Consider the following 14,547-nt stretch of genomic DNA (forward strand, 5'->3'; position numbering starts at 1 on the left):
ATTTGTACAGAAATGACAAAAATAATCACTTTATTCAGTCAACATGGACTCAGAGTAAGAACATCCAATCAACACATCAGTGTTTCTCAACAAATGAACATAAAGTGCAAACAGAGCATTCATCGACAGAGAAGCAAAGCATCAAATGTTTAAAAGCATCACGTCATATTTTAAAGGCTGTTTTTCTTCACAGAAGACGAGCTAAAAGTTCGCGGAGGCGAAGTGGACGAAGAAGGTCCTGATCTCTTTGGGTGAGACGGTCACAGTAAACGCTTCGTCTTCACAACGCTTTCTGCTGCCTGAGGTGAAGAAAACACAAAAAACAAGGTACGTCAAAGAGAAGTGACTAACATTTTATTCAAAAGGACATATTAATGTGAGTCTGTTGAAATTAGGGATGTATGCAATTAGTCGACTATTCAATTAAACATTGTTCCCATAATAACTCCCATAATAATTAATACCAGCAGTACTTGCCAGTTAAATTTATTACTAAAATTAGGATTTTAATGACGTATACATTTGAATTACATACGGACATGACTGGCACTGAAATGTCATGTCTTCCTCATCACACGTTGCTTCTTAAAAATTAAGTCTGTGTCAGCTATTAATGTTTTATTTATTTAAAGCACTGCGCAAACTGCCACGTAATTCTGCTGCATTGAAAATACTAAAATATTTAAAATTGTAATTAATTATTTAAAACAGCTCTTACTATCACGCAATACCTTTATCAGACAATGTTTTGTCTTAATATTGACAGTTTTCCGAGTGTTTTTATGCCCCTATAACAGCTGGAGGTATTATGTTTTTATATCACAAAAACCTTTTGAGGGAATTTATTCAAATTTGGCACAAACGTCCAAACTCAAGAATTCATGCGCAAATTTAAAAAAAATTCACAGAAATGTCTTATAGGATAAAATGATAAAGTGGTGACATTTTATTTTAAAATGGTCAAAAGTCGGCTTCACTGTGACATCATAATGTTAAGTGAAAACACTTTTCTGGCCATTAAACATCAGGAAAATGAGTCATTCGAAACATCCCATAATGAGCCAAAAAACGAAGTCTGTCCTACTCGTTTCGAAGTTATCTGCGGTCTTCCACTTCCACCTCTGCAGACTGTGGATACTCCAGGTTCCTGTGAGAGAACGCTCCTCCAGCACTTTTACTTCCCCTAAGCCCTGCAGAACTTCCTGTTCACACAGGAAATGACCAGTTAAAAAGAAAAAGATGATGTAAATACTATTTTAAAATTACCACACTTTCCTCATAATGGAAGTAATATGTAGAAATTTCTGTTGAACCTTCATGTTTATGGTGACCGGTTTCGAAAGCTCCGGGTCTTCTCCCTCCTCGAACAGATGCATGATTCTCAACAAAACTCGGTCGTAGTCGGGCTCCGAGTGCAAATCTTTACCTTGATGAAAAATTTTCTGAATTTAATCCACAGGACAAACACGCCCGAGAAAAGTCAGCAGAGGCTTTAAAAACCTCACAATATAACAGTGGTGAAACTAGTTGTCAGTTTCCTTACTTAAGTAGTTTATAAGTAAAAGTACTGCATTGAAAATGTTACTTAAATAAAAGTAAAATTAGGAAAAAGTACTAAAAGTATTAAAACTAAAAGTAAAACCAAAAATTATTTAATTAAAAAAAACCTCAACATTATTAAAAAGAAAATGGAAAAAAACACCAAAAAACAACAGATAAACGCATCCAAACACTTAAAAAAACCTGAATATTATAAAAAATAAATAAATAGAAAAAACACCAAAAATACAAAAAAGTTGAAAAACGCCCAAAGACTAAAAAAACACTCCCAAATTCAAAATTATAAAACTAGAAAAAAAGAAAAACACTGGTAAAAACTCAACATTATGCAAAAAATAAAAAACTGAAAATTTATTTTCAGTTTTTTTTCTTATTTAAAAAGAAATAGAAAATGACTTATAAATGACAATGTTTATCAAAATTAGTTGCCAATTAATTTTCTGAAAATCAGCTAACTGATAAATCAACTACTCATTTTAACTTTAATTTGTTAAGTAACTAAATCTGCCAGATAAATGCTGTTTGGTAAAAACAATATTTTCCTCTAAAATGTTATGGAGTAAAAGTATAAAGAAGCATGAAAAAAAAAATACTCAAGTAAAGTACAGTTACTTTAAATTTGTACTTAAGTGCAGTACTTGAGTTAATGTACTTAGTTACGTTCCACCACTGCAGTATAAACAGGAGTATTTGTAACAGCTGACCTGAGTTTATGTGGCTGACGTGAACATCGTGATCGGAGCTGTAGTTCCATCCGGGGACGCTGAGGCTGAGCAGGTGGAGGTTTGGCGGCAGGACCACCGAACGCACCGGAGAACTCACTCTGGGTTCCTTCTCCTGCCAGGGCCGCTCTGACAGCGACAGAAAAATACAAATAAATGCTAAAAAAAACTAGAAACATGTAGTTTTTTCCCTTAAAGCAGCGATACTCAACCTGCTTTACTCAGGGGCCACTTTTACAAAATGACAGGAGGCCAGGGGCCAGTCGCAGCAGCCCCATACACCTTTCTATGTTTTAAGGATGTTTCTCAGATTTTAGGACGTTTTTAGAATTTCAGGGAGGTTCTATGATTTTCGGACATTTCTAAGATTTTGGGACACTGGGAATTTTAGACAGTTTAAATAAAACCCTCTGATTTAAGAACATTTCTAGCATTTTAGGATATTTCGAGGATTTCAGGATGTTTGTAGGATTTTAGGACATTTCTGGGTCGGGGGGGGGGATCCTCCTAAAAAAACAAGCTTTATTTGATGCTGTCTTATACTTATACCAAAACAAATCCCCGTGTGAATCACTTTATTTTCATTGTGAAATAGAAAATGGTCTGGGGGCCACCTGTTAGCCTATCAGGGGCCAGATTTGGCGCGTGGCCCTTAAGTACTCACGAGGCTGGTCTATTGGCATGACGACAGGTCTGTGCTGCAGCTCTATCGCCTCCCTCTGGTAGAGCCCGGAGGTGTCCCTGACGGAGCCCAGCATCATCCACAGGGTGGGCCGTACGACCGAGCTGTCGTTGAGGGTCAGGTTGTAGCCGAGGTCCCAGGCAAAGTTGTTCCAGAGACGACGATGGAGCATGACCTGCGGGGAAAAAAAACGTAATATTAATATTAAATTTTAGTGTAATTAGAAGAGAAATATGCATGTATGTTTTGGTACCTCTAGTTGTCCGTTGGCTTGGCTGGAAACACCGTGAGCTCTGTCGCCGACCAGCACCAGCCTGCTGAGGTCGTCCTCAATGTAGGCTGCACGAACCATGGGGTAGTAGTTCTGCAAAATACATATTATGTATAGATTATAGTACAAGTTCAAAGGGGACCTATTATGCTTTTCCGTATTTTCTGTCAAATATATCATGTTGCCGTGTCGGATGTTCATACTAAAGGAGACCGAAGTTTCAAGAGGTAAACGTGCGTAAAAGTACTCCCTGTGAACTGACGTCAGATCATGACAGCCAGGAATGCTACAGCTACGCTGCTACATGTAGCTACATGCTAATGTCAGGGAAGAGCTGAATCGTGGCCTGATTTTGGATCATATTCCTGCTGGAACATTTCTGTTTGTTTAGATTTTGGTGATTTTTTCGTGGCAGGAAGTGGTGCTATCGTCGTTAACAGTCCCTGGCTGCCAGTACACTGCTACATGTAGCTATTTGCTAACGTCAGGGTAACTGGCTGATGTGGTTAATTTCTCCCAGATTTAGGATTGTATTTCTACTGGAACGTGTTAGAAAGTAAGCAGTTCTAGTTTAGCAGCTTTTTTTGGTGACCTGCTATAATGGAAAGTGCTACTATTCTCTGTTACAGTCATTCTTTGGCTGCATATACATTGCTACATTTAGCTACATGCTAACCCCAGGCAAATTTGTAACCTTGGTTGCTGATGTTGTCAATGTAGAATTATTAGAAGCTTTTTTTGGATGATTTTTCACAGTATAATGTGCCCCCATAGTCTATTAGAGTTATTCCCTCAGCTGTAAGAACAATGCTACATGTAGCTACATGCTAACAGGGCAACTTCAATCATATTCCTGCTGGAACATGTTTGGTTGTGTTCAGAAGCTTTCATTGGAGATTTTTCATGGTATAAAATGCTGCTATACGGCAATAGACTAATTGCTTATGTTCTATCACGTAGAATTTTCTTCTTTATGTGCTTTTAAAGTGCTAACAATTTGGATATTTTTTTCATTCATGCTTTTAATTGTTTACTTGCTTTTATGTCTTTCTTAACACCTGGCACAACAGTTGAAAATTTGCCTTTGGCTTTGTTTTGTTAATGTGCACTGTCTCTGTAGAAATAAAATCATAAATAAATAAATAAATAGAGACAAAGAGATATGGATGACCCAGAAACACTGACCAATCAGAGCACACTGGCCTTTTTTTAATCATAAAGACACAGGCAATAGCAGAAACCGAAATACGTATATTAATCTGAAAATGAGCATAATAGGGCCTCTTTAAGTTTTTTAATAAAACCAGTTTTTTTTTAAATAAATCCAGGTACTTACTCTCGCTAAAGTGTTATCAGTGAAATTCTTGTACGTCCTCTTCATCATCTGATAGCCATTGTCGTCCGTGTACAGGGTCCTGTTGTTCTTCATCGAGGAGCTGGTTCTGAGGACGACCTCTGTGTTCAGATGGAGGGGGCCCAGCGAGTACGTCTGCTCCAGCCTCCGACACCGCGGTCTGCTCCTGAAGCATTCTGGGACTCGGGTGGTGATGGAGTAAGTGAAGTCTTTATCACTTTCCTCTCTAGAAGATGCAGTTTATCAAAATGTTTGTGTGAATGTCGCAGTTAGGGTTAATTTTACTGCACCACAGCTGTTTACACACCTGTAGAAGCGCTGCCTGATCTCAGTCACAATCTTCCCGGGGAGAATCTCCATCTCCACAGCCGCGTACGCCCGCACAGCCGAACCGTTAGCGCTGAAGATGTAGTTATCAGAGATGGGCCCGGCTTTTAAGTCTCCGTTTGCGTGGTATTCCCAGAAATCTTGAGTCATCCTCACTCTCCGTTTTTCTTGACTGCCAACACAGAGGTCAAAGGTCAGAGAGCAGCAGAGAGCATTTTACACGCCATTAAAAGCTGCACAATTAGGATGCATTAATGATAAATGCAGCTATTTTATTATTATTTTCTTGATTAACTGGTGAATTTGTTGGTCTTTAACCCTTTGAAACCTGTGCAAACTAGCTTGATTTCTTTCAAAAACCTGGGAGGAAGGCAATGAGCAGTTTACACAAACATTACCTGAAAATAAGCGCAAAAACAACAAAGTAAAAAATAATAAAACAAAAAAAAAAAAGAAAAAGAAAATGACCTGGGGGAAAAAGTGCTTAGAAATTGTAATAATTCTGTAAAAAGTACAAAAACATTACCTGAAAATTACAAACAAAAACAGCAAACAAAAAAACAAGTAAAAAAAGAATATGACCCAGGGAAAAAGGTGCTTAAAAATTTTGATAATTCTGTAAAATAATTTAATATATATATATATATATACAGTTCTCTGGACATTTTCCTCTAGATAAAAAAAAATCTAAATTTCTAATTTCTTGCTAAGTTGCTCTTTGCCTTTTTTCACATTTTTTCAAAAAAGTTAAACCAATTTGCTAATGTTTAAATACTTGTAAAAGGCGTTTGAAAGTTTTTACAGGGTTAAAGAGTAAGAAAAAAGTAAACAGTGACTGTCATAATTTGAAAAAGCACAGATTGACTCTTAAATTGCTAGTTTTTCCTTCAAGTCCAAAATAAAAATGTATTCTGCTTAGAGCCTAGTTGATATTTTAAAAGCTTGAACCAGTGATTTTTTCTTAAATATGTCTTAAATGACTAATAATTACAGATTTATTTTCTGCAAACTGTACTTAAATTCATCCTTAAGTATACTGCAGCTATTACTGAAGCATAACTGCATGCAGTGCCACAAAATCTCTAAATTCTTACAGATACGTGATGCTGTGCAGTAGATTTGTATCCTGGTCAAACATCAGCTTGTAACATTGACTCAGAACTGGCAGCAGCCTCCTCCCTGCTTTCAGTGAGTCCCGGGTGTAACGTCTCTCAAACAAAACCCCTTTAGCTTCGTAAGTCCAGCCACACTTGGACCTCGCGGAGCATTTCTTCCCAGAGAACTTAATCAGGTATTTCCTGTGCTGGAGGCCTCCGAGTTTAACCACGACGAAGAGGTCGTAGGTCAGACTGGACTGTGCTGACCTCTGGATCTGTAACACAGTTATAGTACATTACATAGATTTTCTCTCTTTTATTCACAATGCTGCTGTTCCTGTAACTGCCGCATGTAGCCTTAGTTTTGCAAAAGTCTCATAGTTTTTTCTTTAAAAACAAAACGCTTTAACACTTATTACTGTCAGTTTTCACAAATGAAAAACAACAGCTACCTGAGCAGGGACGGGCTGTCCGTCGTCATCAAATACGGCTGCAGTGGGGAAGGTTACGGTGACGTTGATGATGGTGGTGATGTTCCAGGCTAACGGGTTGTAAACGATGACGTGCTGCTCCAAAGCCTCATGAAAACCTGGTTCCAGGAGATTTAAGAGTGCGTCATTTAAACAGAAGCATAAATGTTTAAAAGAATACAACAATTTGTAATTGATACACAAACGGTCATTTTGGGGTAAGATATTCCCTTCAGAAAACCCCTCATTGATTAATCTTAAAGGAGCATTGAGCTCAAAGTGCAACTAAATGTTTCCACCTTTTCTGTGGTAGCGGCTGCCGAGGATGCTGGGTATTTCGAGCCTGTGGGGCAGCAGGAAGAGGGCAGCCAGCAGCTCCTCCACGCCCATCATGGCCTGCCTGAGATGCTGCAGGTACATGTCCGCCACTTTGGGAGACTCGGTGCCGGTGATGCCGTCATGATGCTGCACCTAAAAACACACACGGTGAATAACATTTTCTGTTCAAATCAAACACATACGGACTCACATTTTGAATCTTTATCCTGAATTTGACTGTGAATGGACAAAATTTCCTTTTTCCATTTACAGTTATTCATTTTTATGTCTATTATTATTATTATTATTGTTATATGTTATTGTTACTATTATTGTTGCTGTGTACTCTGCCCTCTCTCTCTCTTTCCTATTTATCATTTTGTCATCTACTATTATTTTATTGTTCTTTACGACATCTATTGTCTATTGTCTGTCCTGGAAGGGGGATCCCTCCCCGGTCGCTCTTCCTGAGGTTTTTATCTGGGTTTTTGGGAGGACGTTTTTCCTTCGTTGCTGTGAGGGTCCGAGGACAGAGAGACGCTGTATGCAGTAAAGCCCTCAGAGGCTAATTGTGATTTGTGATAATGAACTTTTATATATAAAATCTGATTGAAAATGGAGTTATTTCCTGTTAAAAGAGTCAAATATTTTCGACACATCACCTCTGAGACAGCCCAGCGCAGCGCCCTCAGTTTGTCCAGGGCCCAGTCTTTAGCTACAGGTCCGTCGGGGAAGCTGATTCGGTAGCGGGTGAAGAGCGTCTCCGCTGCATGCAGCTGAGAGCTCGCACGTTGAGCCACTCCTTTCAGAACATTTCTGGAGGCGTAAAACCCCGTCCACGCCTGGTGCGGCTCTGGGAATGAAATCAGCCACAGTAGATGATAAAAACAAGAAAACTGCCTTTTTTGCGTCTTTTAATGCGCAGTAACTGATGCTTTGTGTCGTGTTTTAGGATGTAGATTCTCACCAGTGGAGTATGGTAGAAAATCTTCACTTCCACGAAGATCCCAGACCAGATCTGATTGGTGGATCGCTTTGAAGTACTCACTAAGAGTGGCGTACTGGACTGTCACCCCAAACTCTTTGCTGTTCTGGTTGATGTACTTCATCAGAGGGTCCATGTTGTTGAACTGGACGGATGAGTTGTAGAACTGTTTGTCACAACCCTGAAACACAAAAAGAGTGCGGGGGGATTTTAGTTACATGTTCATGCGCAGAGAAGCAAAATTAATTCCAGTAAATTTATTTGTTTTTCTCTTTTCTCACCCATGGCCAGAGCACGTGGTTCGTCCTGAACCACGCAGCCCTATGCTTGATGTTCTTCACCATCGTCTTGGCGTAGGCCTTTACCGTCTCCTTGGTGACGGGCAGGCTCATGTTGGGGTAAACGCCGTCTTTAGGGGGATCGGGGAACAAGGCAACGCCATTCCAATAGAAACCAGAGCTGACGAGTAAGAACATGTTTCCTTTTTATTAGAAATCTCCACTTTATCTTATACTAATTTTATAAATGTGGATGTGGAATTATGGTGAGTTCAATACGCTTCTTTCTGTTACAGAACATGGAGTAAGATGAACATGGAGTACCTGTTGGAGAAAGGCAGGTATGATGGGGTGCAGTAGCTAAACTGGTCCATAGTGTGAGTGAAGATCTGCTGCTTTTCTTTTAGAGAGGGAGAACCTCTCCATACAAACTGCAGTTTCTGCAAAACAACAATACATAGACACCATTGTCATTACCATTTAAAAGGAATACTTTTTATAAGTTGTACATTTTTATTGACTGCAGTAGTATTTGGACTGATGCGTACACTAATACCTTGTTTTTCTGCATGGTGTCTTTGAGGTCGTAATCAATGCGAGAGATGAGGTGGGCGTTGAAGCCGGCCAGGGCAAAGAGGACCGGCGTGGTCGCAGACGCTCCAAACGGATCCACGTGCCAGGAAAACTGAGGGCGCACCCCGAATGTCTCGTAGAGGAAACCATGTCCCTCTGAGACAGCGCAGAGGAAGAAAGTCTGCTACATTTCTCCTCCTCTCAAACTGTAAGTTACAGATGCAAGAAATGTGTTGCACTACCTGTCATTTGTAGAATCTCGTCGTCCAGATCAGTTACAGCCTCGTCGTGCATCACTTGGCCCCCGAGGATGAACTCAAGTCGACCCTCTTTTACAAGCTGTCGTACCTACAGAGCCAACCGCACCGTGATGTGTTAAATGTTTACTGTGTATTTAAAGGGTCACTCCAACAACAACTCTGATGCACTCTGTCTGTAATCTGTTTCTTCCCAGTCCTCAAACTTTATTAACTCTTGAAACTGGAGCAAATTGGCTTGATTTCTTTCCAAACTTGTGTGGAACACACTTAGAAACTTATGGAGAAATTACCTAAAAATTAGCAAAAAATATTGTGAAAAAAAAAAGAAAATTACATAAAAAATAGCAAAAGAGAAAACCAACAAAATAAAACCCCAAAGAAAAATAAGTTAAAATTAAAAAACAAACAATAAAATGACCTGAAGAAACTGTTTTAATAATAATAATAATAATAATGTAAAATAATTTAATCAATATATAATTATGATAGGTTTAAATATTTGTGAGCTTGTGTAAACGCAGCGCTAGAAAAGTGACGTCAATCCAGAGTTCAAAGGGTTAAAATGCAAAACAGGAGTATCCCTGTAAGTCAATTTAGCTTGCAGGAAACTATTTTATGTCAGTGCAGAGTATTAACCCATCATGTGTCCTTACTTGTTTCTTATGGGAGTCAGTGGCCACGTTGTCCCACCACAGTCTGAAGAACTCCTGCTCCACAGCGATGAATCTGCGGTCTCCAGACTTCGACAGCTCCTCCGTCACACTGGTGTACACATTGGCCGCATAGGCGTGCATACTCTCCTGTGGAAAAATACAACAGTGGTGGAAGAAATATTCAGACCCTTTACTTCAGTAAAAGAACTGAGAAACTATGAAAATACTATACTACAGGTAAAAGTCCTGCATTAGAAATAAGGAAAATGCACTTTAAGTACTAAAAGTAAAAGCACCCAATGCAGGAAATAAAAAAAAAAACCCACAAAAAAATCAAAAAACCTCCAAAGCTCAAAATGATTCAAAACAATTAAAAAATTACTTTAAATTAAAAAAAATATAAGAAACCAAAACCTAACAATTATTAAGAAAAAAAATACTTAAATGTTTACCAAAATAGTTGGCAATTCATTTTCCGTAACTCACCTGAATGATTAATCAACTTTCCGTTACAGCTGTACTTATATAAAGTTTTTAGTAATTTAATTTATAACAAAACATCATATTTGATAAACTCTTTTTTTATGTAAAAATCTTAATTTGTAAAGTAAGTGGGCTGTCAGATTAATGTAGTGAAGTAAAAAGGAATACTTTCCTCTGAATGTAGTGAAGTAAAAGTACACAGTAGCATGAAAAGACAATACTCAAGTAAAGTACACGTATCTGAAATTCATACTTAAGTGCAATACCTGAGTAAATGTACTTGACCAAATGTACTTTGTTAAAGTAAGTATGACGTTTCATCAAGTGGAAATACTCAAGTAAAGAACTTGTACTCTTTGTGGTAGAGTATGTAAAAATGAAAAATACACACAATCGTCACTATAAACCTTTATAATAACAGTGATTTCGTGAGAGGCTGTGCTCTGTATGCACGTGAACTTTAACACTTTATTAATAAATTTGTGACACAAACCCACCTGAATAGTGTAAACCCAGCCAACATCCATGTGACTGTGAGGAATCACAAATGTTTGAATTGGCTCGTTTCCTCCTGCAGAGCAACAGCAACAAAGAAAACACGCGAAAACGGCTAAAAATCTCATTTTTTTAGCCCGCATTTGCAGGAAAAAAGCGCAAAATAACTTCCCAAATCTTCAATAGACTTCCTTATTATTGTTATGTTGCAGCACGTGACTCTGACAACTCGGGTACGGCAGCCCAGAAGAACCAAACTACTTTAAAACCGATTTTCGTCCATATTTGGTGACCTTTAAACCGGATACAATTATTGTAAACACTGCGAACACTTGGAGGTGAGAGAGGAGCGCCTCATGCAGCATTAAAATGTCGAGAAATAACAGAATAGCGTTGATATTTGGCGGTTTTGTGACGGCTGTTGCCGCCGCGTTTTACCCCATATTTTTCTACCCGCTCGCGCACAAAGACGAGTACAGTAAGTGGCTTAAATCTTTCCGAAAAGTTTCAATTACACAACGAGACAGTCAATTAATGTCAGTATATGTGTTGCTGAGAATAAAGTTTTGCATTGTGGTAATTTTCTATGGTTACATTTAAGCAAAATGTCGATTTACTGACAAAAAAACAAGCTTTGTTTAGCTAGAGGCTACAAGCTAATAGGTTGTTTAGTTAGCTGGCTGGCTAACCTGTTTGATAATACTTTCTAATTAACCCTTAGAGCTGCTTTGATATTATGCACAAAATGAGCTTTTCGGGGTCAAACTTTAAAAAATATTATACATGAAAATTATGTTCTACTTTTATTTAGTTATTTATTTTTGACTCAACACCAGTCCTAATCAAAAATATCAAATATTAATTCATTAATTGTCAGGTTTTTGTCTTGATGCCACTATATGTTTAACTAAAGAAAAACGACACTAAAAATAAATTATTTTAATATACTACATGCTAAGTAGATCTTTTTTAATATCACAGCCCAGGGTATGTCAGTGATAAGCAGCAACATTGATTTTTATTCATTTTTATTTTTTGTGCAGTTTCAAATCTTTACACATATACCCCTCTGCACACTAAATGTGCTTGTCAAAATCAGGCTATAAAAATAGTATATAATGATATGATTTTCTTCATTCATTGAGTTGTTTTTTAAGCAACATCAGTCCTAATCATGAATATCAAATATTCATTAGTTTTCTGAATTTTAATGCTTTAAATGCCAGGTTTTTGTCTTGATGCCATTTTTTAAGGTGAAAAATAGTACAAATTCCACCTAGAAATAACACAGTGCATGTTTTTATGCTTAAATGACTCATTGTATGAATGTAACAATATAGTTTCCATGTGTATTTTAGACTTATTATAGGAGCTGAGCTCGAAAATTACAACATTAAACAAAAGTATTCAATCTTTCTGCCATATGCATGAACAAAGCTAGAATTAGCAAAAAAAATAAGAATTAAAAGCTCTTGAAATGTGCCAAGCAGTCCCTAAGGGTTCACATACTGAACTGGAGGCTTTATGTTCCCAAAAATCATTAATCGAAAGCTTCCCACAATAGTAAAAGGATAAAAACAACTTTACAACTTTAGCTAAATGTGGTCAGAGTTGAAAGGGTTGTCCAGCTAGACTTGCAAGCAAGTAATATGAGCTTTTTCCCCAACCTGACCCATATGTTTGCTTTCAACTTTTCCAAAACTACTCAAATCTATATATACTAATGAAATGTGTCTTCTCTTTTCTCCAGGAGATGTCCAAAAGCTGAACCGGGCAGGAGTCAACCAGGCAGATGTTCAACCCGTCGGTGAGAGCATATATTAGATTTCTGTATAGTGAATTAGTGCTGATGAAGATGAGTGAGACTGAAACACACGAGATGAATACACCTGCAGTGAGAGAGTCAATGGGCCTCGTGCAGGAAGCCATATAGACCTTTTTTTGTTTTTGCTTATTTATTCAGTCAGTTCATACATGGCTCATGCATATTTAGAGCTTCAGTCATGTAACAAACAACACTTAAAAATAACAACACTGCAAACAAGATAAGAGAAAAAAAATATGCAGGACAAACTATATACAACTATATACGTTTACACAGTTCAGTGCCTTAACAGTGATGTAATGTTGCAGTTGCATACATGCTGACAGTGTTTATTTTGTTTTCTTTTTTAATCTAAAGGTGTGAAGATTTGGTCGGATCCATTCAAGCCTGCAGGCAAATGACGACCAGCGACGGCTTCACCGATTCCACCGACACTGATGCTGATGAGGACGATGAAGACAGAGCGCCTGTTTGATGAGTGCTTGGTGTGCGCGTGAGTGAGTGTTTCCCAGAGTGCATTTTTTCGTTGTTAATAGATTCCTTAAATGCTATAAAAATAAAATTCAAAGCTAAGAAAACTAAAACAATATTATTGAAATGGATTAATACCATTTTTGCTTTAGTGGGTATTGTGATGACAAAAACAATTTGTGCAAGATGGACATGAGACAAGTAGCATAATGTGTATTTTCTGCTAGTTCACTTCGCTTCTAAACCAGCAGTCTTCAACATTTTTCAAGCCGTTTCATACATCATGTTTTTTTTTTTCAGAGTCTGTTGCATAAAAAGTTACAAAACGATATGTAACGAGTGTACCCTTTGAATAATATTACTGACTAACTGGCCAGTGTGTTTTAATCAATGTAACTGTGAGGTAACTGAATGAATTATAATTATACCTTATGGTAACTTTTAAAAACGACTTTCCTGAAACCATAAAACTAACTTGTTATGGAACAGAATTTTATTTTAGGTCAAAGCCAAAAAAAAAAAAAAAACATGTGTTGGAAATATTGTAAACTTTAAGTTGACTTGCCTTAAATTTAAGCAGCATAAACAAAAACTCTCAATTTGGAAAAAAATCAAATAATTAAATACATCTGAAAAACTAATATATTATTATTATTAAATATATTTCTGTGTTACCAATCGGAAGTTGTTGTTTTTTTAAGTTTATCCAACAATTTTCTTTTTACATTGTACATCAAATCTCCCTCTGCATGGGACCACATATATACTAATTACCTTTGTAATTATCTGCAATGGTTGAATAAGACAAAGATGATCACAAATTAAAAAAACTATCTTGAAAAAGTCTTTTAAAGCATTTAATTTAAGTGTGTGATGCCTGCAGACACCCCGGATGAGCTGCTGCTAGTTCTGTTTTGTCCACTAGGGGGAACTCTTCACCTATTAGACGCTGCAAATCTCACTGGACCGTGTTAATGTTTTGTTTGTGCATCTTAGATATTTTGGAAAAACTATTTTATTTCCAAAAGCCTTGCCCTGGTATGCAGCCTGCGGGAAATTATAATAAAATACAGTGGTTTGTTTATCCGTCCTATTCAAAAAGAATCTCTTTTGACATTTTATTTTGATTTAGTTGATACAAGAGACATAAAAACGGTTCAGCAGATGAGGGATAATGTCCAGTAATGCGCGGTATCATCTTGCAAAATGGAAATAGTGTAGAGCGAGTTATTCCAGGACACATCACTCTGCATTATCATTTCTCTGTCACAGAGACACAGGGTTTAACTCTGTAAGTGGCATGTGACTCGGGCTGTGTTTTGCCCATCGGCTGAAAAGACGGGGCAGAGCTCCGCAGAATCCCACTCAATGTGATCCAGACTCCCTTTACGAGTCCACGGGTGCTCCAAAACTACAATTTTTTTCCCTGTACTTTTGTGGTTTCCTGACATTGACCAGCATCCCCTTTCAGAGTTTGGTCCATCAAAGTCCTCTCGGAGGAAAGATAGATTAAGAAAGAACTAAAGCATGTGTTTATGGTCCTTCAGAGATGGTGCATTTTTAAAGCTACCCTTAAATCTTTCACAGTCCCCGATGTAGCCTGTACTTTCGGACATTCGCGAGGCCCGCTGCCAGCAAAACCGACAGCACGGGCCAGCGGCGGCCACTCTCCTTCTCAAACCCCCCAATCAACAAGCCCCATTGTTTATGAGAGGTTGTTATT

General features: G+C 37.8%; 2 protein-coding genes across 2 annotated transcripts; one reads left to right on the forward strand and one right to left on the reverse strand.

Moving 5' to 3' along the window:
- Positions 1–13: 13 nt before the first annotated feature.
- Positions 14–10,779, reverse strand: man2b2 (mannosidase, alpha, class 2B, member 2). The gene is made up of 19 exons (XM_088073778.1): positions 10,531–10,779; positions 9,551–9,697; positions 8,880–8,985; positions 8,621–8,793; positions 8,389–8,504; positions 8,068–8,245; positions 7,769–7,967; positions 7,464–7,654; positions 6,783–6,954; positions 6,466–6,602; positions 6,011–6,288; positions 4,897–5,088; positions 4,572–4,815; positions 3,218–3,328; positions 2,947–3,139; positions 2,265–2,411; positions 1,314–1,426; positions 1,085–1,202; positions 14–299 (listed from the first exon to the last, which is right to left on the reverse strand). Exons 1-19 carry the CDS (start codon positions 10,669–10,671, stop codon positions 202–204), a joined length of 3,054 nt encoding a protein of 1,017 aa, XP_087929904.1. The 5' UTR covers positions 10,672–10,779; the 3' UTR covers positions 14–201.
- A 50-nt stretch (positions 10,780–10,829) lies between these two features.
- Positions 10,830–13,667, forward strand: smim20 (small integral membrane protein 20). The gene is made up of 3 exons (XM_088073779.1): positions 10,830–11,006; positions 12,279–12,335; positions 12,711–13,667. Exons 1-3 carry the CDS (start codon positions 10,898–10,900, stop codon positions 12,752–12,754), a joined length of 210 nt encoding a protein of 69 aa, XP_087929905.1. The 5' UTR covers positions 10,830–10,897; the 3' UTR covers positions 12,755–13,667.
- The last annotated feature ends 880 nt before the right edge of the window (positions 13,668–14,547 follow it).

The sequence above is a fragment of the Plectropomus leopardus genome, chromosome 23, assembly GCF_026936395.1.
Source record: "Plectropomus leopardus strain MGB_pleo_1.0 chromosome 23, ASM2693639v1, whole genome shotgun sequence".
NCBI lineage: Eukaryota > Metazoa > Chordata > Actinopteri > Perciformes > Serranidae > Plectropomus > Plectropomus leopardus.